Source organism: Oncorhynchus clarkii, chromosome 17, assembly GCF_045791955.1.
Source record: "Oncorhynchus clarkii lewisi isolate Uvic-CL-2024 chromosome 17, UVic_Ocla_1.0, whole genome shotgun sequence".
NCBI lineage: Eukaryota > Metazoa > Chordata > Actinopteri > Salmoniformes > Salmonidae > Oncorhynchus > Oncorhynchus clarkii.
The window spans coordinates 50,503,902-50,530,236 of NC_092163.1; the positions used below are offsets into that span (position 1 = coordinate 50,503,902).

General features: G+C 43.0%; 2 protein-coding genes across 2 annotated transcripts; one reads left to right on the plus strand and one right to left on the minus strand.

Annotated features, from left to right (window-relative positions):
- Nucleotides 1–209: 209 nt before the first annotated feature.
- Nucleotides 210–21,066, plus strand: LOC139371050 (isotocin receptor-like). The gene is made up of 2 exons (XM_071111093.1): nucleotides 210–1,131; nucleotides 20,813–21,066. Exons 1-2 carry the CDS (start codon nucleotides 210–212, stop codon nucleotides 21,064–21,066), a joined length of 1,176 nt encoding a protein of 391 aa, XP_070967194.1.
- A 2,073-nt stretch (nucleotides 21,067–23,139) lies between these two features.
- On the minus strand, nucleotides 23,140–25,930 carry LOC139371044 (caveolin-3-like). The gene is made up of 2 exons (XM_071111085.1): nucleotides 25,575–25,930; nucleotides 23,140–24,124 (listed from the first exon to the last, which is right to left on the minus strand). Exons 1-2 carry the CDS (start codon nucleotides 25,689–25,691, stop codon nucleotides 23,783–23,785), a joined length of 459 nt encoding a protein of 152 aa, XP_070967186.1. The 5' UTR covers nucleotides 25,692–25,930; the 3' UTR covers nucleotides 23,140–23,782.
- Nucleotides 25,931–26,335: the final 405 nt, after the last annotated feature.

The window sequence follows — 26,335 nt, forward strand, 5'->3', positions numbered from 1 at the left end:
CAGCGCAAAATTGGGATTCCGTTTTCCCATCGTGTGTAAATGAGCACAACCCAGCTCCACACACGGATGCTTTGTCTTGTCTTGACACCTGTTAGATGAAGAGCCAAAGAAGACGTTTAAAACAACTGTCCAATGTAGGGTGGCTGAACGTTGCTGTGATTGCATGATTTTTCGTCGCGGTTGGACTGAGAGAGAATACGGTCAACACAATGGAAAGTAGTACACTAAATGAGCAGAACTTTTGGCCATTTAACGAATCATTGGGGAACTCAACCCTTGGCAACGGGACCATCGGGGGAAATCAAACAAACCCCCTGAAACGGAATGAGGAGGTGGCTAAAGTGGAGGTGACTGTGCTCGCCCTGGTCCTGCTCCTGGCGCTGGCGGGGAATCTGTGCGTCCTGGTGGCCATTCACACCACCAAGCACACACAGTCCCGAATGTACTACTTCATGAAACACCTCAGCATCGCGGATCTCGTTGTGGCTATATTTCAGGTCTTGCCACAACTTATCTGGGACATTACTTTCCGTTTCTATGGACCCGATATCCTGTGCAGGTTGGTGAAATACTTCCAGATCGTCGGGATGTTCGCATCTACCTATATGCTTGTTTTGATGTCTATAGACAGGTGCTTGGCGATTTGTCAGCCGCTTCGGTCTCTGCACAAGCGAAAAGACCGTTTCTACGTGATTATCTCCTGGGTCCTCAGCCTAGTGTTCAGCAGCCCACAAATGTACATTTTTTCCCTGAAGGACGTTGGCTCTGGAGTGTATGATTGTTGGGGTGACTTCGTGGAGCCCTGGGGTGCCAAAGCGTATATAACTTGGATTAGCCTTACCATCTACATCATACCAGTGGCCATCCTGAGCCTATGCTATGGACTAATAAGCTTTAAGATATGGCAAAACTTTAGAATGAAAACCAAGAGGGACCAGTGCATGAGCCTCACCCCGAAGACTTCGAAAGGTCTTGCGCTCGCCCGGGTGAGCAGCGTAAAGCTCATCTCCAAAGCGAAGATAACTACAGTTAAAATGACATTTGTCATAGTTCTGGCGTATATCGTTTGCTGGACTCCTTTCTTCACCGTGCAGATGTGGACGGCTTGGGATCCAACGGCGCCTCGAGAAGGTAAGTTCAAACTCCATCTCGAAAATAACCATGCAAATTAGTTCTTCAGTTTGAGATTCCGTGCGTAATATGAAATACTTTAACCAGGTGGCTTCGCAATTCTACACTGTTGCCATTAATATATCCATCTTGAAATGAAATGTCCATGTTTACTTTAAAACGCTCGGAAGGTATTCTGCCTCGGGACTTATAATGCGGTGTGCGTAATGTTAGGTGCATTTTCACCAAATAGCCATGATAATACAAATATATTTCAACAGCTTTTATCATTGACAGTCAATTGAAATTCGCAGAGGTTGGACATTGCACTTTTACGCATTACATTTTGGCCAACCTGAGGAACATCAAATGAAGCTCTGACCACCTATAGAATGTTATGGTGACTTGTGGAGATACGGGTGGAGCGATCCGAACAAATATGTATGAAAAATATTATCTCGTTATATTCGTTTCATATAGGTCTACATAGGGCATACGCCGTCAAAATATCCTTAATTTTAGAAGTGGCCTGAATATTACAATGGTTGTCCAGAATTGTTACAGACTTTTTATGAAAACTAAAAACACCACCTCCACCTCCATTTGACTCACTCGCCATAACGAACAGAAACAACATTGAGAGAGGGTCGTTTAATTGCAATACCCCTCCACTGAAGCGAAGCAAAGTAGGCATAGGCTACCGCCGCAAATGTCCATGCAACTAAAAATAACTTTAGTCACTGAAAGCAGTCTTTCCGGACTGTAACCTCCATGGTTTGTGCACACCTCTGCATGGATGTGTTTTTGAGGCCCAACCATCTGAGCCTTCCTGCAGTGAATCATTAATCAGATTATGCGTGTGGGCTGCATGCTGAGATCTTCTGTTGTTACCTGAGAGGCACGTCGGAGTGCAAGAGTGACAGGTAATATTGGGGCCACGCGTGTCATCTCCTCAGTCAAGCCCACGAGGGTACCACGTGCTTCAATGGAGCAGACAGCCCACCGGTGCAATTCATTTCTTAATGACCCGCCTTATGACCACATCCTATATAGTATGGCCAGGGTTCGATACCCGGTCAATCACACTTTACATACTTAGCCAGGCCTATTTACATTAGGCTATATACTGGCTTGGACTGGAGGGGGATTGAGCAATCTATGCTAAACCAAATACAGCAGATGGCCTTCTGGTTGGGGTTGGCATTTTGTTTATGTTCTATCCTTTGAAGAAGATTCATATATTACTGAAGCTGTAAACAGATTAAATGAGAGTGGTAAATCAAAGTGAGAGTATCCATACATTTGAAAGACACCAGAGTTACACCACAGCACTATGTATCCTGAGTGGCGCAGTGGTCTAAGGCACAGCATCTCAGTGCTAGAGGTAGCACTACAGACCCTGGTTTGATCCCAGGCTGTATCACAACCAGCTGTGATTGGGAGTCCCATAGGGCAGCGCACAATTGGCCCACCGTCGTCCAGGTTAGGGGAGGGTTTGGCCGGAGTAGGCCGTCATTGAATATAGGAATTTGTTCTTACCTAGTTAAACGCAACTGTTCTGTGCTGTCCCCTCCTGATCCCCATAGCAGCTCTATCACATATTAGTTATATTTCCCAACATCCCAAGACAAACACCAGGAAATTGAACAAGTTGGTAAACAGTCATTATATTCCCCAAACAATTTAGCATTACACGTGTATGGAAAAGTATGGAAAATAATATTCTCAGCCAAAGTTCCCATGAAGTTTGCAGGATGATCCAAGATGAGTAACTATACTTATTAAGCAATAAGGCACGAGGAGGTGTGGTATATGGCTAATATACCATGGCTAAGGGCTGTTCTTACCTACGATCCAACGCAGAGTGCCTGGATACAGCACTTAGCTGTGGTATATTGGCCATATACCATGAACCCCCAAGGTGCCTTATTGCTATTATAAACTGGTTACCAACTAAATTAGAGCAGTAAAAATACATATTTTGTCATACCTGTGGTATACGGTCTGATATACCATGGCTGTCAGCCAATCAGCATTCAGGGCTCGAACCACCCAGTTTATAATGTAGGCTTTGTCCCTGTAAGCCTGTTGGGGTGTGCCAGGTTCAAGCAGGCAGGCTGTTGTTCCCTGCTAGAAAATTGTGTTTATTTACAGTGCTTTTATTATCATCCTTGAACAGACATACACAGCCTGTGATCTCCCAAAGACAACCTCTTAGGGGTGCAGCATCCACTGGAGACTTTTTAACCCTTCTGAGGACAACACACAATCAGTGGATTTGCCCAATTAAACAGCTTTTTTTACTACATAGGTGTTGCTTTTGTCCAGGTTGGAAAGGCGGCCCATCTATAAACTGTGTCCATACCCTTGTCCATTCCTGAGTGCACAGCCTCCATTTTCCCTACGCTGACTCACCCTCTGCTCTGTGTGACGCTGACTGGCACTGACTATATTAATTGGCAGTCTGCCCAGTCCCCATGGAATCCTTTTGTCTATGGCCACTGTATGTTCTTCTCTGCATTTTACAGGATGTTTATTAAACAGACACCAAGCCTCATTGTTGTTACAGTCATTTTAAAGTACAGCATTATACATAATGATAGATGCATCTTTTATTAAAACAGGGAAGCCCTTTTCAGCTGTGCCGACTCAGAGAGAGCTAAAAGAGAGCTATTGTACCAGCTTCCATTGAAATAATAGTATGGAGCATCTGATAGCCAGGTCAGTGGTTGGCTGAGAGCCAAAATAAAATGTGAGAAAAGCAAGGCCCCTCTCTTGTACAGTCTCATTTAGGAATTCTACTACTCAGCTGCTTTGGCATAGTAAATCCTCTGAAATAGTGTTGATATTAAACTCAGATGATCGTGCCAGTCAGGCTGTGGTCATTAGTCAGTACAGAACCTGATAGTTGAGCAGATTTACCAATGAGGGGAAGCATTTTCTGCATTCAAATTTGTGAGTTTGTGTGATTTATCATCTCCTGTGAACGACACCATGAGCTAATTGTTATTTTGATCATAATTCCTTCCTTCAAATCACATATTGGCCCCATTCTCACCCACGCTCCTTCCTTTTACAAAGCCATAAGAATGTTTAATAGTCATGATATGTGATCTGGCTATGCTGTGTGAAGACATTTAGCATATGTATTGAATGCACCGTAGCCTACACAGAACAATCATTTACATTTTGACTTCCGTTTAATGGAACCATTATTTGCTGGTAAATAATATCCAAACAAGGAAGCTCTGCATGGCACTGCCTAACAGAGTTAGATCAAATACATTTTGTGTCAGTGTTAGTCTGTGTATGTCCGTTTGACTGCTGCTTAGTACCCCTTGTGGTTTGTTAAGATCTCACTAACCACCTTTCATGCCTCAGTGAAAAGATAAATGATCTAATGCCAAGCTGCATTCATTCAAATTCCTCCCTCCCTCACAAGAGCAAGGTTATACATTTTACAGTTATTCATTCATCTATCATACTGCCTTGTGTTCCTTTGAGATTGAAGTTGTGTAACTTTGTGGCTGAAAGTTATAAAGCAATGGTATTACAGTGTAACTACTTTATAGCTGCAGGACATCCATAATGACTTGTCATATGGTGGAGTTCACTCTTTTCTATATTACATTTTCATTTGAGTTATCTAGTAGATCAATTCCGCTTTACTTTTGCATCACTGCAAGCCCCCCCCCCCCCACACACACACACACACATTAATTAGAGTTAGGAATCTGTGTAGGCCCTAGGCCTATCCCCGGTCCAGACTAAGCATGTGTCCTCCCTGCTCTGACACTGTAAAAGCCAGACAATAGAATGATTTACATTGTTCACATCCGGACATTTGTGCACCTATAACTCACAGCCTTAATGACTGATGAATCAATTAGCTCCAAATTACTTGGCGAGGCTGCTGTAACATTCCGCCGATTGTTCCCAGTGATTTCAATTTGAGCAACCTTCATATCAGAGCTGGAGGGCCAGCCATTAAAGATGATGCAAGCGGAACACGGGGTGGAGAGAGACGAAGGGAGAGAGATTAGCAATCAGAATAGGTTAATTGAATACAGGACATGGGCCCATTCCATTAATCTCAAACTAATTTACCATATGTCAATTCGCCAGTGTACATACAGATGGAGGATCTTCATTTGATCACCCTGTTTCAAGAGAACTCTACTGCAATGCAGGAATTGAACTTACAGTGTGTTTGAGGCTTAAAAAGACTTATGAAGTGTGTAATTTCCATTTTGAAATGTCAGATTTGATTTTCCCTTATGAAAAATGTATCAACCACTACAAAAATGTCCATTAATTATAATCCACATAATAATCCACATTTCCTGTTGCTGCAGGATTATTTTCCTGCTGTAGCCAACTGGCTCAAATTAAGATCCTACATCTGTGGCATAAATGTCAACCTACGCATCACTGCTGTTTGTCTCCCCCGGTAGCTTTATTACCATTTCGGTTGTGAATGCTATCTGGGTGTGCCTATTGTGTTGGTGTGAATGTGTTTATGTGTGTGTGTATTTGTGTGTTTGTGTTTGTGTCAAGAACAATCCAATCAGGGATGTCATTAATGAGTAGTAGAGATAGAACGGGGGTAGCCAGGTCAATTAATTAGGATGAAAGTGGTTTCCTCATGTTGGTCCTCAGAAGATCCATAGGATAAGAACATATTGAGACAGGCTGGCATTTCACCACAACCATGTTTATACGACTTTAAGGTTAAATGTAGATTATTACAACGTGAATGAGATCAACAGAAATCAAACCATTCCATCAGATGTCATCTTAAAAAATGACCTTTATATCTTCAAACAAATGAATGTCTACCACAAAAAGGGTTGCAAACGGTGGGTACTGGAAACTTTGTAAGTTTACCAATAAACTACCAGAATTTTGGTAACTTTCAAGGATTTTATGTGGCCCTTTTGGGTACTTCAGATTATCACAGGTGTCTGTAATTATCTCTGGCCCTCTGTTTGGCATCATCACATGTAAAATATATAACATAATCAAATAAGATGATTTAGTAAAATAAATAATAGAATGACAAAGCTGTAAAACAATATCCTAAATATACAGTGCTTTCAGAAAGTATTCAGACCCGTGGACTTTTTCCACATTTTGTTATGTTACAGCCTTATTCTAAAATTGATTAAATAAATACAAATCCTCATCAATCTACACACAATACCCCGTAATGAAAAAGCGAAGTCAGGTTTTTAGAAATGTTTGCAAATGTATTCGAAATAAAAAACAGAAATACCATATTTACATAAGTATTCAGAACCTTGGTGTGACGATCGTCGTTGGTGGAATTAGACCAAGATGCAGCGTGGGGTAGGTTAATCATATCCTTTAATGATAACCCGCAAAACAAGAAAGAGAGAACCAACGAAACGTACAGCCTTGTAGGGCTCAACAACAACAATACAAGGACAAGATCCCACAACTTAGGTGGGAAAACAAAGAAATACAACACATAGAATGCCCACCCAAATCACACCCTGACCAAACCAAATAGAGACATAAAAAGGCTCTCTAAGCTCAGGACGTGAAACTTGGCTATGAGACTCGAGCTCAGGTGCATCCTGTTTCAGTTCATCATCCTTGAGATATTTCTACAACTTGATTGGAGTCCACCCGTGGTAAATTCAATTGACTGGACAGGATTTGGAAAGGCACACAACTGTCTATAAAAGGTCCCACAGGGGCACCAAAACATTCTCCAGAATTGAAGTTCCCCAAGAACACATTGGCCTACATTATTCTTAAATGGAAGAAGTTTGGAACAACAAAGACTCTTCCTAGCGCTGGCCACGATCGAACATCTCTGGAGAGACCTTAAAATAGCTGTGCAGTGACGCTCCCCATCCAATTTGACAGAGCTTGAGAGGATCTACAGAGATGAATGGGAGAAACTCCCCAAATAGGTGTGCCAAGCTTATAGCGTCATACCCAAGCAGACTCAATGCTGTAATCGGTGCTTCAACAAAGTAATAAATGTGCAAAAAAAACAATTTAAACCTGTTTTTGCTTTGTCATTATGGGGTATTGTATGCCGATTGATGAGGGAAAAACACACTTTTAACCATTTTAGTACAAGGCTGTATTGTAACAAAATGTAACAAAAATGAAACGGTTTTAAATACTTTCCAAATGCACTGTAACCCTGGATCCACAATATGGCAGAGGTTGAAAAGCACTGTAACCCTGGATCCACAATATGGCAGAGGTTAAAAAGCACTGTAACCCTGGATCCACAATATGGCAGAGGTTAAAAAGCACTGTAACCCTGGATCCACAATATGGCAGAGGTTAAAAAGCACTGTAACCCTGGATCCACAATATGGCAGAGGTTAAAAAGCACTGTAACCCTGGATCCACAATATGGCAGAGGTTGAAAAGCACTGTAACCCTGGATCCACAATATGGCAGAGGTTGAAAAGCACTGTAACCCTGGATCCACAATATGGCAGAAAAAGCACTGTAACCCTGGATCCACAATATGGCAGAGGTTGAAAAGCACTGTAACCCTGGATCCACAATATGGCAGAGGTTGAAAAGCACTGTAACCCTGGATCCACAATATGGCAGAGGTTGAAAAGCACTGTAACCCTGGATCCACAATATGGCAGAGGTTGAAAAGCCATAACACATACGTTTCCTTAACAGCAGGTTATGGTCAATAATGTCAACGGCTGCACTGAAATCCAGCAGTATAGCTCCCACAATCTTCTTATTATCAATTTCTCCAGACATTTGTGTCAGTGCAGTACATGTTGATTGCCCTTCTATATAAGCATGCTGAAAGTCTGTTGTTAATTTGTTGACAGAGAAATAGCATTGTATTTGGGCTTTTTCCCAACAGTTTGCTAAGAGCTGGTAGCAAGCTGATAGGTCTGATGTTACAACCAGTAAAGGACACTTTACCACTCTTGGGTAGTGGAATTACTTTGGCTTCCCTCCAGGCCTGAGGACAAGGACTTTCCTCTTGGCTCAGATTAAATATACCATCAATCTTGTTATTGCCAGGAGGTTTGTTATTATTCATCGATAACAATAACTTTACAGAATTCAAACTTGCAATGCTTTTCTTTCGCTATTAGTTTATTTTATGCATGAGTACGACGCTTCACTATTTTAGGCCCAGTTTTCGGAAACTTTGGCTTTCCTGGATATAGCCACAATATGGTGATCACTGCATCCAATGGATTCAGATACAGCTTCAGAACAAAGTTCTACAGTAATAGTAAGAATGTGATCAATACATGTGGATGTTCTTGTTCCTGTAGTGTTTGTAAACACCCTGGTAGGTTGATTAATAACCTGAACCAGATTACAGGCACTGGTTACAGTGAGAAGCTTCCTCTTGAGTCGACAGCTTAATGAAAACCAGTCGACAATCAGATCCCCAAGAAAGTAGAACTCTCTGTTAACATCACATACACTATCAAGCATTTCACACATATTAGTTAGGTACTAACCATTAGCACTTGGTGGCCTATAGCAATACCCCAAAAGAAAAGGCTTTAGATGTGCAAAGTGAACACACAACCACAACACTTCAATAACACTTCAATAACCTTCAATAACCCTCAATAACTTCAATAGTCATCAGAGTAGTTGTCAGTGAATCTCTGAAATGGCTAATATATTAATATTATCTAATGATAGCAAGTTATTGATTTCATGAACCTTATTTCTAAGGCTGCATGTCACATTCTGACCTTAGTTCCTTTTTTATGTCTCTATTTTGGTTTGGTCAGGGGGTGGGCATTCTATGTTTTGTTCTGTGTGTTGTATTTCTGTTGGTTTGGCCTGGTATGGTTCCCAATCAGAGGCAGCTGTCAATCGTTGTCTTTGATTGAGAACCATACTTAGGTAGCCTGTTCCCACCTGGTGTTTGTGGGTAGTTATTTTCAGTTTAGTGTGTGTTGCACCTGACGGAGCTGTTTCGGTTGTCTCTTTGTTGTTTGCATTTTTAGTGTTCAGTTTCTAATAAACATGACGAACACTTACCACACTGCGCTTTGGTCCTCACCTTCTTCCACCAACGGCCGTTACACTACATAGATTCATATGGGCTATTTTCAGCCCTTTCCTGGATAGACTATCAGATATAGACATAATATGGAAAACAAAGCAAAATAAAACAATATATAGTACGTTCCTCTCAAGCTCTTGGCTCTTTCCAGAACAACTATCTTGTCCTTGAACCTCAGGAACTTGACCTCAATCTTCATGTGGTCCATCCTCAGTTTTTCCGAGATCATTTCCCTCAACATTGTATTCAGACTCCGTCCAGGTCTCATGTGGAGATTCTGTAGTTCCGTCCACAACCATGTTGTTCCGCCTTGGTTTGAAATCAGATTATCGAGGGACAATCAAATGTTATTTGTCGCATACACATATTTACCAGATGCTTTTGCAGGTGTAGCAAAATGCCTGTGTTCCTAGCTCCAACAGTGCAGTAGTATCTGACAATTCAAAACAATACACCCAAATCTAAATGTAAAATAATGGAATTAAGACAAGCAATGTCGGAGTGGTATTGACTACAATTGTCACGCCTTGTCACGCCTTGACCTTAGAGCCTTATGTCTCTATTTGGTTTGGTCAGGGTGTGATTTGGATGGGCATTTTATGTTCTGATTTCTATGTTTTGTGTTTCTATGTTTTGGTCGGGTATGGTTCTCAATCAGGGACAGCTGTCTATCGTTGTCTTTGATTGGGAATCATACTGAGGCAGCATTTTTTCCTTTGTATTTTGTGGGAAGTTGTCTTTGTTAGTGGCACTGTAGCCCTCGTAAGCTTCACGGTCGTTTTGTTGTTTCTTGTTTTTGTTGGCGACATTATAAATAAAGAAATGTACGCTCAACACGCTGCGCTTTGGTCCACTTCTTCAGATGATCATGACAACAATACAGTACAATATAGTATATATACAGTGCCTTGCGAAAGTATTCGGGCCCCTTGAACTTTGCGACCTTTTGCCACATTTCAGGCTTCAAACATAAAGATATAAAACTGTATTTTTTGTGAAGAATCAACAACAAGTGGGACACAATCATGAAGTGGAATGACATTTATTGGATATTTCAAACCTTTTTAACAAATCAAAAACTGAAAAATTGGGCGTGCAAAATTATTCAGCCCCTTTACTTTCAGTGCAGCAAACTCTCTCCAGAAGTTCAGTGAGGATCTCTGAATGATCCAATGTTGACCTAAATGACTAATGATGATAAATACAATCCACCTGTGTGTAATCAAGTCTCCGTATAAATGCACCTGCACTGTGATAGTCTCAGAGGTCCGTTAAAAGCGCAGAGAGCATCATGAAGAACAAGGAACACACCAGGCAGGTCCGAGATACTGTTGTGAAGAAGTTTAAAGCCGGATTTGGATACAAAAAGATTTCCCAAGCTTTAAACATCCCAAGGAGCACTGTGCAAGCGATAATATTGAAATGGAAGGAGTATCAGACCACTGCAAATCTACCAAGACCTGACCGTCCCTCTAAACTTTCAGCTCATACTAGGAGAAGACTGATCAGAGATGCAGCCAAGAGGCCCATGATCACTCTGGATGAACTGCAGAGATCTACAGCTGAGGTGGGAGACTCTGTCCATAGGACAACAATCAGTCGTATATTGCACAAATCTAGCCTTTATGGAAGAGTGGCAAGAAGAAATCCATTTCTTAAAGATATCCATAAAAAGTGTTGTTTAAAGTTTGCCACAAGCCACCTGGGAGACACACCAAACATGTGGAAGAAGGTGCTCTGGTCAGATGAAACCAAAATTGAACTTTTTGGCAACAATGCAAAACGTTATGTTTGGCGTAAAAGCAACACAGCTCATCACCCTGAACACACCATCCCCACTGTCAAACATGGTGGTGGCAGCATCATGGTTTGGGCATGCTTTTCTTCAGCAGGGACAGGGAAGATGGTTAAAATTGATGGGAAGATGGATGGAGCCAAATACAGGACCATAAAAGTTTGAAATATCCAATAAATGTCGTTCCACTTCATGATTGTGTCCCACTTGTTGTTGATTCTTCACAAAAAAATACAGTTTTATATCTTTATGTTTGAAGCCTGAAATGTGGCAAAAGGTCGCAAAGTTCAAGGGGGCCGAATACTTTCGCAAGGCACTGTAGATATATGAAATGAGTAAAACAGTATGTAAATATTTTTAAAGCGACCAGTGATTCCATGTCTATGTACATAGGGCAGCAGCCTCTAAGGTCCAGTGTTGAGTAACCCGGGTGGTTGTTGGCTAGTGACAGTGACTAAGTTCAGGGACTGGGTGGAGGCTAGCTAGTGATCACTATTTAACAGTCTGATGGTCTTGAGATAGAAGTTGTTTTTCAGTCTCTCGGTCCCAGCTTTGATGCACCTGTACTGATCTCAACTTCTGGAATAGAGCGGGGTGAACAGGCCGTGGCTCAGGTGGTTGTTGTCCTTGATGATCTTTTTGTCCTTCCTGGGACATCGGGTGTTGTAGATGTCCTGGAGGGCAGGCAGTGTACCCCCAGTGATGCGTTGGGCAGACCGCAACACCCTCTGGAGAACCCTGCTTTTGCGGGCGATGCAGTTGCTGTTCCAGGCTGTGATACAGCCTGACAGGATGCTCTCAATGGTGAATCTGTAAAAGTTTGTGAGGCTCTTAGATGCCAAACCACATTTCTTCAGTCTCCTAAAGGTTGAAGAGGCGCTGTTGCGCTTTCTTCACCACACTGTCTGTGTGGGTGGACCATTTCAGATTGTCAGTGATGTGTACGCCGAGGATCTTGAAGTTTTTCACCTTCTTCACTGCGGTCCCGTTGATGTGGATTGGGGCTTGCTCCCTCTGCTGTCTCCTGAAGTACACGATCAGCTCCAGTTGACGTTAAAGACAAGGTTATTTTCCACCCCTCCACCAGGGCCCTCAACTCCTCCCTGTATGCTGTCTCGTAATTATTGGTATTCAGGCCAAACTTGATGATTGAGTTTATGATTGAGTTTAATGTAGGAAAACTTAAATCCGTTTTACCAAATGTATATTAGCATGTTAAATGTGCAACCAGAGGGAAAAGAACTCTGGACAGCCTTTACTCCACACACAGGGACGCACACAAAGCTCTCCCTCGCCCTCCATTTGGCAAATCTGACCATAATTCTGTCCTCCTGATTCCTGCTTACAAGCAAAAATGAAAGCAGGAAGCACCAGTGACTCGATCAATAAAACCTGGTCAGATGAAGCAGATGCTAAGCTACAGGACTGTTTTGCTAGCACAGACTGGAATATGTTCCGCGATTCTTCCGATGGCATTGAGGAGTACACCACATCAGTCATTGGCTTCATCAATAAGTGCATTGATGACGTTGTCCGCACAGTGACCGTACGTACATACCCCGACCAGAAGCCATGGATTACAGGCAACATCCGCACTGAGCTAAAGGCAAGAGCTGCTACTTTCAAGGAGTGGGACTCTAACCCAGAAGCTTATAATAAATTCCGCTATCGCCTTTCGACGAACCATCAAACAGGCAAAGTGTCAATACAGGACTAAGATCGAATCGCACTACACCGGCTCTGACGCTTGTCGGATGTGGCAGGACCTGCAAAACCATTACAGACTACAAAGAGAAGCACAGCCGAGAGCTGCCCAGTGACACGAGTCTACCGGACGAGCTAAACTACTTCTATGCTCGCTTCGAGGCAAATAACACTGAAACATGCATGAGCACCAGCGGTTCCGGGAAGACTGTGTGATCACGCTCTCCACAGCCAATGTGGGAGAGACCTTTAAACAGGTCAACATTCACAAGGCCGCTGGACCAGACAGATTACCAGGACGTGTACTGCGAGCATGCACTGACCAACTGGCAAGAGTCTTCACTGACATTTTCATTACCTCTTCCTGTCCGAGTCTGAAATACCAACATGTTTTAAGCAGACCACCATAGTCCCTGTGCCCAAGAACACTAAGGTAACCTGTCTAAATTACTACCGACCCAAGGCACTAACGTATGTAGCCATGAAGTGCTTTGAAAGGCTGGTAATGGCTCACATCAACATCATTATCCCAGAAACCCGAGACCCACTCCAATATGCATACCGCCCGAACAGATCCACAGATGATGCAATCTCTATTGCACTCCACAATGCCCTTTCCCACCTAGACAAAAGGAAAACCTATGTGAGAATGCTGTTCATTGACGACAGCTCAGTGTTCAACACTATAGTGCCCTCAAAGCTCATCAATAAGCTGCTCTGCCTCGGACCGCATGGCACTACAGAGGGTAGTGCGAACGGCCCAGTACATCACTGGGCCCAAGCTTCCTGCCATCCAGGACCTCTATACCAGGCGGTGTCAGAGGAAGGCTCTAAAAATGGTCAAATACTCCAGCCACCGTAGGCATAGACTGTTCGCTCTGCTGCCACAGCGGTACCTGAGCAGTACCTGAGCGCCAAGTCTAGGTCCAAGAGGCTTCTAAACAGCTTCGACCCCCAAGCCATAAGTCTCCTGAACATCAAATCAAATGGCTTCCCAGACTATTTGCATTGACCCTCCCCCTTTTACATCGCTGCTGCTCTCTGTTGTTGTCATCTATGCATAGTCACTTTAATAACTCTCCCTACATGTACATATTACCTCAACTAACCGGTGCCACCGCACATTGACTCTGTACGGTCACCTCCCTGTATATAGTCTCGCTATTGTTATTTTACTGCTGCTCCTAAATGACTTGTTACTTTTATTTCTTATTGTTATCCATATCTTTTTAAACTGCATTGTTGGTTAGGGGCTTGTAAGTAAGCATTTCACTGTTCACCTGTTGTATTCGGCACATGTGACTAATAAAACTTGATTTGATTTTGAAAGGTGTGTGTGGCCATACAGTTATGGGTGAACAGGCAGTACAGGAGGGGGCTGAGCACGCACACTTGTGGGGACCCTGTGTTGAGGATCAGCGTAGTTGAGGTGTTGTTTCTTACCTTCAGCATCTGGGGTGGCCTGTCAGGAAGTCCAGGACCCAGCTTCACAGGGCGGGGTTCAGACCCAGGGTCCCGAGCTTAATGATATTCTTGGAGGGTACTATCGTATTGAACGCTGAGCTGTACTCAATGAACAGCATTCTTACATAAGTATTCCTTTTGTCCAGATGGGATAGGGCAGTGTGCAGTGCGATGGCGATTGCATCGTCTGTGGATCTATTGGGATGGTATGCAATTTGAAGTGGGTCTTGGCCGTCGGGTAGGGTGGAGGTGGTATGATCCTTAATTAGCGTCTCAAAGCACTTCATGATGACAAAAGTGAGTGCTACGGGGCAATAGTAATTTAGTTAATTTACTTTTGCTTTCCTGGATAAAGGAAAAATGGTGGGGAGAGATTGAGTACAGTTGAAGTCGGTAGTTTACATACACTTAGGTTGGAGTCAGTAAAACATGTTTTTCAACCACTCCACACATTTCTTGTTAACAAACTACAGTTTTGGCAAGTCGGTTAGGACATCTACTTTGTGCATGTTCATACTTTGGATTTTCCAGATCAGTCATCATTCAACTATTTTTTTGTTGAATGATTTGATTTTGTTTTGATTCTCCGTTTCTTTCAGGCAAGTGATGGAAAGGAACAGAGGCCAAAAGTCATTGAATGTTCTTTAGCTGTGTAACCCTCTGGTCACTAGCACAGGGTTCATGTGGTAATCCCAGCTCGGTGTCTTCATCTCTTCCCTTCATTCATAAAAGGCTAACGTGATCCTCTCTCAGTATCCTTACCGGTCATTGACTCGTCCACCTCTACTCATCCATGCACTGATGAAAGCACAAGTGATACTGCAGGTCAGCAGGTGTTGATGCATACAGTTGAAGTCGGGAGTTTACATACACTTAGATTGGAGTCATTAAAACTCGTTTTTCAACCAATCCACAAATTTCTTGCTAACAAACTATAGTTTTGGCAAGTCGGTTAGGACATCGACTTTGTGCACAAGACAAGTAATTTTCCAAACATTGTTTACAGTCAGGTTATTTCACTTATTATTCACTGTATCACAATTCCAGTGGGACAGAAGTTTACATACACCATGTTGACTGTGCCTTTAAACAGCTTGGACAATTCCAGAAAATGATGTCATGGCTTTACAAGTTTCTGATAGGCTAATTGGCATCATTTGAGTCAATTGGAGGTGTACCTGTGGATGTATTTCAAGGCCTACCTTCAAACTCAGTGCCTCTTTCTTGTCATCATGGGAAAATCTTAATAAATCAGCCGACCTCAGAAAAAAAAAGGTTATATCTCTACAAGTCTTTATTTTAATTTTTTTATTTCACCTTTATTTAACCAGGTAGGCTAGTTGAGAACAAGTTCTCATTTACAACTGAGACCTGGCCAAGATAAAGCATAGCAGTGTAAACAACACAGAGTTACACATGGAGTAAATAATAAACAAGTCAATAACACAGTAGAAAAAAAGAGTCTATATACATTGTGTGCAAAAGGCATGATGAGATAAATAGGCCATAGGAGCGAATAATTACAATTTAGCAGATTAACACTGGAGTGATAAATGATCAGATGATCATGTGCAAGTAGAGATACTGGTGTGCAAAAGAGCAGAAAAGTAAATAAATACAACAGTATGGGAATGAGGTAGGTAAATTGGGTGGGCTATTTACAGATGGACTATGTACAGCTGCAGCGATCGGTTAAAAAAGTGCTCCATAATTCTCTAGTCCTTGTCACGTTCTGACCATAGTTCTTTTGTGTTTTCTTTGTTTTAGTGTTGGTCAGGACATGAGCTGAGTGGGCATTCTATGTTGTGTGTCTAGTTTTCCCATTTCTATGTTTGGCCTGATATGGTTCTCAATCAGAGGCAGGTGTTAGTCATTGTCTCTGATTGGGAACCATATTTAGGTAGCCTGTTTTGTGTTGGGTTTTGTGGGTGGTTGTCTTCTGTCTTTGTGTCTATGCACCAGTTGGGACTGTTTTGTTTTTTTCCCCCCACATTTGTTGTTTTGGTATTTTGTAGTGTTCACGTTTATGGTCTTTATTAAACATGTTGAACTCTAACCACGCTGCGCTTTGGGCCGATCCTTCGTCCACAGAAGAAAACTGTTACAGTCCTCTCACATTTTAAAAATGTAGCCTTAGAGCAAGCAACACCAGCTGATTGTGATAAAAAATATATGCACCTATAATTAACCCTAAATTATTCTATGGAATCAAAAATAGATATAATTATTTGATGTTTAAAGTTGGTGAGGGAAATAAAAATCTCCAACTTCAGCGATTTTTGGCAATTCGTTCCAGCAACCGGCAGCAGAGAACTGGAAGGAAAGGCGGCCAAATGAGGTGTTGGCTTTAGGGATGATCAGTGAGATACACCTGCTGGAGCGCGTGCTACGGGTGGGTGTTGCCATTGTGACCAGTGAACTGAGATAAGGCAGAGCTTTACCTAGCATGGACTTGTAGATGACCTGGAGCCAGTGGGTCTAGTGACGAATATGTAGCGAGGGCCAGCCGACTAGAGCATACAGGTCGCAGTGGTGGGCGGTATAAGGTGCTTTAGTAACAAAACGGATGGCACTGTGATAAACTGCATCTAGTTTGCTGAGTAGAGTATTGGAAGCTATTTTGTAGATGACATCGCAGAAGCCGAGGATCGGTAGGATAGTCAGTTTTACTAGGGTAAGTTTGGCGGCGTGAGTGAAGGAGGCTTTGTTGCGAAATAGAAAGCCGACTCTAGATTTGATTTTGGATTGGAGATGTTTGATATGAGTCTGGAAGGAGAGTTTACAGTCTAGCCAGACACCTAGGTACTTATAGATGTCCACATATTCTAGGTCGGAACCATCCAGGGTGGTGATGCTAGTCGGGCGTGCGGGTGCAGGTAGCGAATGGTTGAAAAGCATGCATTTGGTTTTACTAGCGTTTAAGAGCAGTTGGATGCCACGGAAGGAGTGTTGTATGGCATTGAAGCTCGTTTGGAGGTTAGATAGCACAGTGTCCAAGGAAGGGCCAGAAGTATACAGCATGTTGTCGTCTGCGTAGAGGTGGATCAGGGAATCGCCCGCAGCAAGAGCAACATCATTGATATATACAGAGAAAAGAGTCGACCTGAGAATTGAACCCTGTTGTACCCCCATAGAGACTCCCAGAGGACCGGACAACATGCCCTCCGAGTCTGGTTCATCCTTGGGAGCAATTTCCAAACGCCTGAATGTACCGCGTTCATCTGTACAAACAATAGTACGCAAGTATAAACACCATGGGACCACGCAGCTGTCATACCGCTCAGGAAGGAGACGCGTTCTGTCTCCTAGAGATGAACATAACCGCTATAAAGAAAACAGACTACGTTGGGACAAAGATCGTACTTTTGGGAGAAATGTCCTCTGGTCTGATGAAACAAAAATAGAACTGTTTGACCATAATGACCATTGTTATGTTTGGAGGAAATAGGGGGAGGCTTGCAAGCACACCATCTCAACCCTGAGGCACAGGGGTGACAGCATCATGTTGTGCGGGTGCTGTGCTGCAGGAGGGACTGGTACACTTCACAAAATAGATGGCATGACATTTGACCCAAGTTCAACAATTGAAAGGCAATTCTACCAAATACTAATTGAGTGTATATAAACTTCTGACCCACTGGGAATATGATGAAAGAAATACAAACTTAAATAAATCATTCTTTCTACTATTATTCTGATCTTAAAATAAAGTGGTGATCCTAACTGGCCTAAGACAGGGAATTTTTACTAGGATTGTAGAGAGATGTTTGTTTCTGTCGGCACGATGTGTGAAGAAACCAGGTCACTGTACTGACTCCGATAGTGTGTCTCGAGTGAGCCACGTTTTCGTGAAACAAAGAACTTTACAATCTCTGATGTCTCTCTGGAAGGCAACCCTTGCTCGGATTTTGTCTAGCTTGTTGTCAAGAGCTTGGACGTTGATGAGTTGTAAACTCGGGAGCGGTGTGCGATGTGCCCGTCTACGGAGCCTGACCAGAAGACCGCTTCTTCTGCCCCCTTTGCGGCGCCGTTGTTTTGGGTCGCCTGCTGGGATCCGATCCATTGTCCTGTGTGGTAGACCAAATAGAGGATCCGCTTCTAAAAAGTTGTATTCCTGGTTGTAAAGTTTGTAAGTTGATGTTGCTCTTATATCCAATAGTTCCTCTCGGCTGTATGTAAGAAAACTTTCCTGGGGTAACAATGTAAGAAATAATACATAAAAAAAACAAAATACTGCATAGTTTCCTGAGAACGCGAAGCGATGCGGCCATCTCTGTCGGCGCCGGAAGTTCAATGGGCCGATTCCTGCTGAGACTCAGGGCACTCGGCTGAGAGTCAGACTCAGCCGATGTCGTGTGCCCCGAATCTGTGCCGCCTTCGGCAGTATTACTAGGATGCGGGGATTGAGCTCGGGCCGATTCTGTTGTGAGTTATTTGGCCCAAATGAATTACTTGGGGCTTGGGCCGATTGTGGCTACTCTCTGGCAGATGATTACACGAGCTGCTTTATATAATTAAGGTTTCATTGTTATTTTTTTCCATATTTCTCATTGTTTCTCTGATCAAATAATGTCATTTACATTTAAATTAAATTCTTTAAGAGTCCTGTTTAAGTAGGATTTTAGTATTTTAATACTTTGTGGAGGGCAATTGATAAGCATTAAAAACTTTGTGGATGGGGCCTCCCGAGTGGCGCAGAGATCTAAGGCACTGCATCGCTGCGCAAACTGCATTGTTACAGATGCTGGTTCGATACCCGTGCCGGCTGCGACCGGGAGACCCATAAGGTGACGCACAATTGGCCCAGCGTCGTCCTGGTTAGGGGAGGGTTTGGCCGGCCGGGATGTTCACTCCTGTGGCGGGCCAGGCGCATGCACGCTGACACGGTCACCCGGTGTATGGTGTTTCACATTGGTGCGGCTGGCTTCCCGGGTTAAGCATGCATTATGTCAAGAAGCAGTGTGGCTTAGCGGGGTTGTGTTTCGGGTGACGCACGGCTCTCGACCTTCCCCTCTCCCGTGGCCGTACGGGAGTTGCAGAGACAAGACAATTGGATATGACGAAAAGGGGGTAAAAAATAAATAAATACAATTATTCTTAAAAATGGTGGATTATTTAACTAGGCAAGTCAGTTAAGCACAAATTCTAATTTACAATGACGGCCTACACCGATCAAACCCGGACGACGCTGGGACAATTGTGCACCTGGATTCGATCCAGGGTGTCTGTAGTGACGCCTCAAGCACTGAGATGCAGTGCCTTAGACCGCTGCGCCACTCGGGAGCCCATGGATGGGTATAATTTGTATGTATAAAATGTATAATAGTCAAATTTAAAATGACTAAAACAGGTAATTTTGTATACCTATATTACAAATGTCATTGGGCCGCTTGTGGGGATTCTGGTAAGATGCTGGATTCCAGTAGGGAATGATTCGGGCTGATTCTGGGCAGTCATTCATTTTGATTCCGGCCGAGTCCAACACCCGATTTCGGGCCGATTCAATCAGTTCCGGCCCCCCGGAAAAGAGGGACGCTTTTGGGCCGATTCCCCATTGCTAGCTGAGTACTAAGAAACTTTTCACTTTCCAAAACAACAAACCGAGCTCTCCCTCATTGAACAGGATTTCTGTTTACCTCTAGTGCATTTTCTGATTAGATTAAATCCCCCCAGAGATTGTGTGTCAGCTGTTGGTAGCCAAGCTCTGACTGTGTTTAGGCTCTGTGGAACAGGAGAGAGATTGTCAGTAGTTGTTGGGTTAGTAGTTGTGAAGGGGAAGGGAATACCTAGTCAGTTGCACAACTGAATGCATTCATCTGCCTTAATCGACATCCACATCATCGGTGCAGTTGTTGTTGGGCGGTAACTGTCTTGCTCAAGGGCAGAACGACAGATTTTTTTCCACCTTGTCGGCTTGTGGATTTGGACGAGCGACCTTTCGTTACTGGCCCGACACTCTTAACTGCTAGGCTACCTGCCGCCCTGTGGTCAGCAGTTATATGGTTGTGGTCAGTAGTTGTGTGGTTCAGTATTTGTGTGGTCAGTAGTTGTGGTTGAGTGGTTCAGTATTTTTGTGGTCATTAGTTGTGGTCAGTCGTTTTGGTAAGTAGCTGTGTGGTTCAGTAGTTGTGGTCAGTGGTTGTGGTCAGTAGTTGAGAAGTAGACAAAGATTTCATAAGCTCTAACTTTTTGTCTACATTGTTGGCAAAGGGGTAGCTGATTTGTGTCAAAACTTCCATTGCTGCATTTACAGTGAATGGAATGTTGGAAGTGATGACGTCACAATGGGGCCTTTTATAATGTTGAGGAAATCCCATTAAAGTGGATGAAAATGGACAAAAAAATACTAAAAGATATCAAAAACTTGTATACAAGCACATCGATCTGCACGTTTTAAAGTTTGGATGACGTTTCTTGCTTAGAAGAAGAAGAAGTATGACGAAGATTTAAAATGGGACGTTTGCTTTGCAAGTCCCACTAATTACCAAAGTTACCATAGATTGCCATAGATTACCAGTTAATTAACAAAATGACTGAAGATTTGGGTAACTTTGGGAAATTAGCTTTGTAATCCTAACTACAAAACACTAGAACACACTTCTAGCACCAGTTGTCAATTTGCAATCATGTGTGATTGATGTATCAGTAAAAATGTAATGTGTGTGTTTGTCTTGTTTCCCCAGCCATGCCCTTCATCATCTCCATGCTGCTGGCCAGTCTGAACAGCTGCTGTAACCCATGGATCTACATGTGCTTCGCAGGCCACTTGTTCTCAGACCTGAGGCAGAACTTCCTGTGCTGCTCGGCCCGCTATCTCAAGTCCTCCCAATGCCACTGCGAACGTGACCATGACTCTAGCCGCAAGAGTAACTCCTCCACCTACGTCATCAAGAGCACCAGCAGCCAGAGGAGCATCACACAGACCTCCACCACATGAGACGCCCCGCAGGTCTCCCCTGCAGGTCCCCCCCCCCCCCCCCCCCCCCCCCCCCCCCCCCCGCAGGTCAGAACTGTGAATCCCCCCTCCCAAACCTTCACCGCCACCCCAAACCCAGACTTGTCCTTCCCCTTCTCTTGTCCCGCTCCAGGGGAGACTCATCTAATACTATTGCACTGCTTTTTTTTGTGTATCAGACACAGTTGGTCAAGAATAGAATAAACAATTGATTGTTGTACAGATGAAGCAGATTTATTTGGGGACATTTTGTTGAATGTCTCCTCTCACAGCCAAATGTCCTGTCGCAGATCAGAGTGAGTCATCCATTGATTGTGTTTTCAGACTGATGGATTTACGTATTTGGTCTGCGGAGGAGGACAGTAGGTGGTGAATGGAAAATGAAGGACTGACTGTCTGTCACTCCAAACCAAGGAAAGGAGAGGAGAGAGCTGTGTTCTCCTCACCATGGACTTAAAGGCGATTAACATGCCAAAGACTCTGTGTCAAAAAGTTCTGTAATAGTGGTTTGGGTTGTGAATACTGACCAATCCAGAGGGACATTTTAACTTTGTCAACCTGAAGGTTAAGCTACTCTCCTGTTGCTTATGTCTTGCTGCATCGCACCATGTGTTAGTTCACACACACACACAGGACGTTTCAACTATCCAGTTTGTGAAATGTCCTGGCTTTATGACGGCGATATCTGTCAAGTTGTTAAAGCGGCAATCAGCAGTTGAAACAATGACAAAGAGTTCTGCCTGCCCCTGTTTCAGTAAAAAGCTGAAATGTAACCACTCTCAAATTCATAGACAGCTATGGAAACACGGACTGACCATCCATGATATCGAAAGTATAATTTGAGGCTATAAAGTGTTTGTTTACATTTACTTTGTTTACAAACATTGGAGTAAAACAAGCTTATATTTTGGGTTCTGATTGTGTACGACAGTTGATTTAAGCTTGAGTCATATATATATAATTATAAAAGATATATATATATATAAGAATCAATGTGTACATATCATTAATTTAAGTCCAAAAATGGATGTAGCAACTGCAGATTGCCACTTTAAGTTTAACTTACTTATTCTTACAGAAAGCAACTCAACAAACTAGCCACCATTTCCCCCTAGGATGAACACACACGTCCAAATGTACTTCTATGAAAATTGTGGTGTATTTTGGCACGCATTTGTTTTTCTACATAATTACTCAGTCTGTACTTTTTGAGTGTTAGGCTGGCGTCTTCTATGTTGCTAAATATGATTGAGAAATGGATTGCACACACTCAGAACACTCCGAATTGGGGGAGAAACCTCATTGTATTCAATGTATTTTTAGAAACTATTGCATAAAGAGGGTGACCTGCCTTAATATTGAATCTACCTGACACACCGTTCCTTGTACACATCAAAAATGTCAGTATCAAAAGGCAGAAGTTGGCTTCTCCTTTTACTGTAAATGTTTTGGTTTTCAACGTATGGCTACTGAACATTAAGGCTACTGAACATTTTGTAGAAAACATAATTGTCTTATTTGTATTTAGAGTGTTGTATTTTGTAAAAGTATCTCTTATTTATTTGAAATAAATTGTATGTGTTCTATCAAGTGAGTCTGAATGTATTTTTTTGCATCAAATGGAATTGAGGCTCATGTTGAGCCTCTGTAACTCTAGTTTAACCATTCAAATTTGTTAGAGGCTGATTCATGCACATACATTTCTTAGAAAGAAGGAGACAAAGCAATTCTACTTTTCTTGGTATGGTTTTCAGTATTGTCAATCACAACCTGCCATGTCAGGATCCAGACCGGTGGTTCGCAATTGGCTTTTCTATCCCTACCTTCCGATGAGCAGAACTGTGCTCGGTTCCACCTGGTGACAAAACGAAGGAATGACAGGGCAATGGAGACCTGAACAGGGGTACACACTTGGCTGAATTGTAGGACCTGCAACTAGAACATTCCACTTGTAATTTTAAAACCCGGGTCTCCTTTTTTCCTAATATTCTTACAGTTTGTACACCCACACAGTCAAGTTATTGGAAGCTTATGTAAAAGAAATGTGAAGCAAAATTGACAATTTAGGATGTGTTTAATCAAAATGATTCAGTAAAGAAACTGCATCTTATTCATTTTGTAAAACATGATATAATCTTGTTCAAGCACTACAATTATCTTTTCCATTGCACAACATCGACTAGCTTACCATTAGGAACAACACACACACACAAACACACACACACACACACACACACACACACACACACACACACACACACACACACACACACACACACACACACACACACACACACACACACACACACACACATCTGACTGTTTAATATAGTATATCAATTCAGAATTGGTCAATATAGTAGAGATTGTATATTGTCCTACGGGTGCTGCAATGCCGTTAGTGTCACTGGGGTGTTTATGTCATGTGACCGAGGAGCCACTTTCCACAGCATCGCAAAATACATTCACTCTGGGACACAAGTCCTGCCCATGCCATGGCTGCCAGCCCTATATTCCCTCAATGAACAGACAGCTTTCTGCCTTCCAACAGAGCCAGAGCTGTCACCCAACCATGCTGCAGCTGTCACAGAGCCTCTTGGGAAATATGAGGACACCAGGACTGGTCATCTGGTCTGGCGGATAAAAAGGGTGTAGCGTTTCATCCAAACATGTGTAAACACTGCGGTGGTGTGAGTGTCTAGACCTCTTTGCGCAGGGCCACTTTCACACTGCTGAAGATCTTGCCCAGGGCTTCAAAGAAGGGGTCACAGAAGGTCTGGATGCAGAGGGAGTAGATGCGACTGATGCACTGGGACTCGATCAGGCAGCTCTTGATACAGGGTACCACAGCCCAGATGTGACAGAATGAGATGCAGGCGAAGAGGAAGCCCCAGAGCAGAGCCATAGGGATGCCGAAGATGGCTGAGAGGATGCGATAGCACCAGTACTTGGACACGGTGAAGGTGGTGTAGCTGAGCTTCCACACCCCATCCAGACTGTGTGTGCCGTCGGGCTCTGCGATCACATCCTCAAACTCCACCTGCAGGGAGGGAATACCATGGACAACGTTAGTGGAACCTCACTGAGGAAAGAGTTGAGGGTTGTCTGAGGACCCAACACCAGAGCCAGGATTCAATCAACGGCACGTTGTCATTCAAGCACGTTGCACTGCTGACAATATGCCTTTTAAAGGTAACTTTCGCAATGTTCACGAAGCAGTCACGGTAAATGCTGCGGATGTCGGCTCAAGTGTAAATTCCCTTTTAAAGTCAAGAGCAATGTGCTTGGTGACAATGCACTTAAATCCCTTTCACTAATCAATGTGATCGATGTGATATGTAAACATACATGTGTTATTGTGACTCAGCACCATGACTGTTATCATCACTAATGCCTGGGGTACATAGTAATGAAATAAACACAGTTTACTTAAAACTATGTCCCTCAGTTTTGCACACTTGATGAATACTTATAGTCCGAACTTATCTCAGATCACGGTTTGGATCAAGTTTCCAGAAACGAACAGTTCCTTCATGTAAAATGAAGGCTTACAATGGCCCAGTTTGTAATTGCTTGTTGTATTCAGTATCCAATACCTTGTCCTTACAAAATCCTGGCTCACTGTTGCATAGACATCTGCAACTCAACCCTGAATGGTAATGAACTTGTCAGTGATCGTGACAGGGGGATGTTACATGCAACAGATTCCTAACAAAGCTAAACCAATTTTCATCATTTTAAATATTATAAGTTCTACTTCTGAATCCCAGTCTATTCATTTTAACACACCTTTAAAAGTGTAGACATGCTTTCCATACTTAGTATTTTAATATAACATTTCTTAGTACGATTTAGATGAGCAGTTGAAGTTGACAAAACAGAAAAACAAGCTAAGTTTTAAATGAATGATTTGACAACAGGAAAATGTCATTCTGTACAGTTTTTTAAAACTGCAAGCTCATACTGTAACTTAAACTACTACAATTGTGTAGATAATACTGGATTATAGAACGTGTTCCATTCGATATAAATCCTATCATCTACTTAACATGTACTAAACTTTTCACAATATAATCGTAGTGCTAGTGCTCTTGGGCCTCACATGTAAGAAACATGCTTAACGTGGCTCACTCAAGTAAATGAAAGTTTTGCCATACACCCTGTTTTATCTCCTTCCATGCTCTCCTGAGCTCTGGGGAAATATAGAAACAGCCTTATAATTTCCCCTTCTGTCACACCCCTTCAGTCCCATTCCAGAAATAAACCCTGGGTGCCGTGCTGAAGCACAAGGCCTTGGGGCTATTTTGGGACCTTCCTGGCAGGAACACAGCAACATACTACAGTGTACTGTGTTGACTTTAAGTTTAGACTTTAGACTTACGTTTTAAACTAAGGTTTAAAACTTGTCTTTCCTTACTTTAGGCAAAAAGGAGTTAAACCTGTAAATTCAGTGTGTGTGTGAGTGGATGGCGTCATCATGGTTCACCTACCTTGATCACATCCTCATTTATCAATTTGGGGTCTCTGTTGATCAGATCGATCTCCTTGGTGTGGCTGTCCTTCACAATCTTCTCCTCGTTGGTGTTGTACTGGTACTGGTCGGCCATGGTGGGGCCGTGGGACTAGACTTGGGCAGAGTCAGGGAGAGTAGTGAGGCGTAGAGGGCTGGGGCCAAGGACAGTGAGAGTGAACCCACAAAAGTAGACTGCAGGCAGCACCCTCAGTCTCACTGATCCCCCCCTCTCACTACTGTGATGACACGGCTGAAATACCAGTAGACAGCTGCTGCAGACGTCCTGCTGAAAATGGGGACCTAACGCCACACGACACACCACACACACACTATAGCTCACACAGAGCAAAAGTATGTCATAAAGGGGACCCCAGAGCCGTGTCAAATTTCACACTGGGTTGTGGGGTCAGCTGGGCAGGGTTCACATGGTGGCATGAATTTCCAACGCAGTGAGGACTCTCCTACTCCGACTAACACCAACAGTTCACTAATGTACGATCCACACTGACCCAAAACTTCCAGAAAGGAAGAATGTAGGTCTTTGTCATAAACAGTAATCCACTGAATATACTGCATGCGTAGTTAGCAAAGTACAAATGTAGGATCTTTATGTGATCACCCCGTTGTTGCAGGAAAGTTCCTGCACGGAAAAACATTCAAACTTGCAGTGTACTCTAGATTTAAAAAGGCTTCTAAAGTTTGTAATTTCCACTTTAACATTTCAGAATTGATTTACCC

Excerpts from the sequence above, each read along its gene's own strand:
- LOC139371050 (XM_071111093.1), top strand. The coding sequence starts at position 210 with ATGGAAAGTAGTACACTAAATGAGCAGAACTTTTGGCCATTTAACGAA. Across the intron at positions 1,132-20,812 it reads TCCAACGGCGCCTCGAGAAG|CCATGCCCTTCATCATCTCC; the intron begins GTAAGTTCAAAC and ends TTGTTTCCCCAG.
- LOC139371044 (XM_071111085.1), bottom strand. The coding sequence starts at position 25,691 with ATGGCCGACCAGTACCAGTACAACACCAACGAGGAGAAGATTGTGAAG. Across the intron at positions 24,125-25,574 it reads TAAATGAGGATGTGATCAAG|GTGGAGTTTGAGGATGTGAT; the intron begins GTAGGTGAACCA and ends CCCTCCCTGCAG.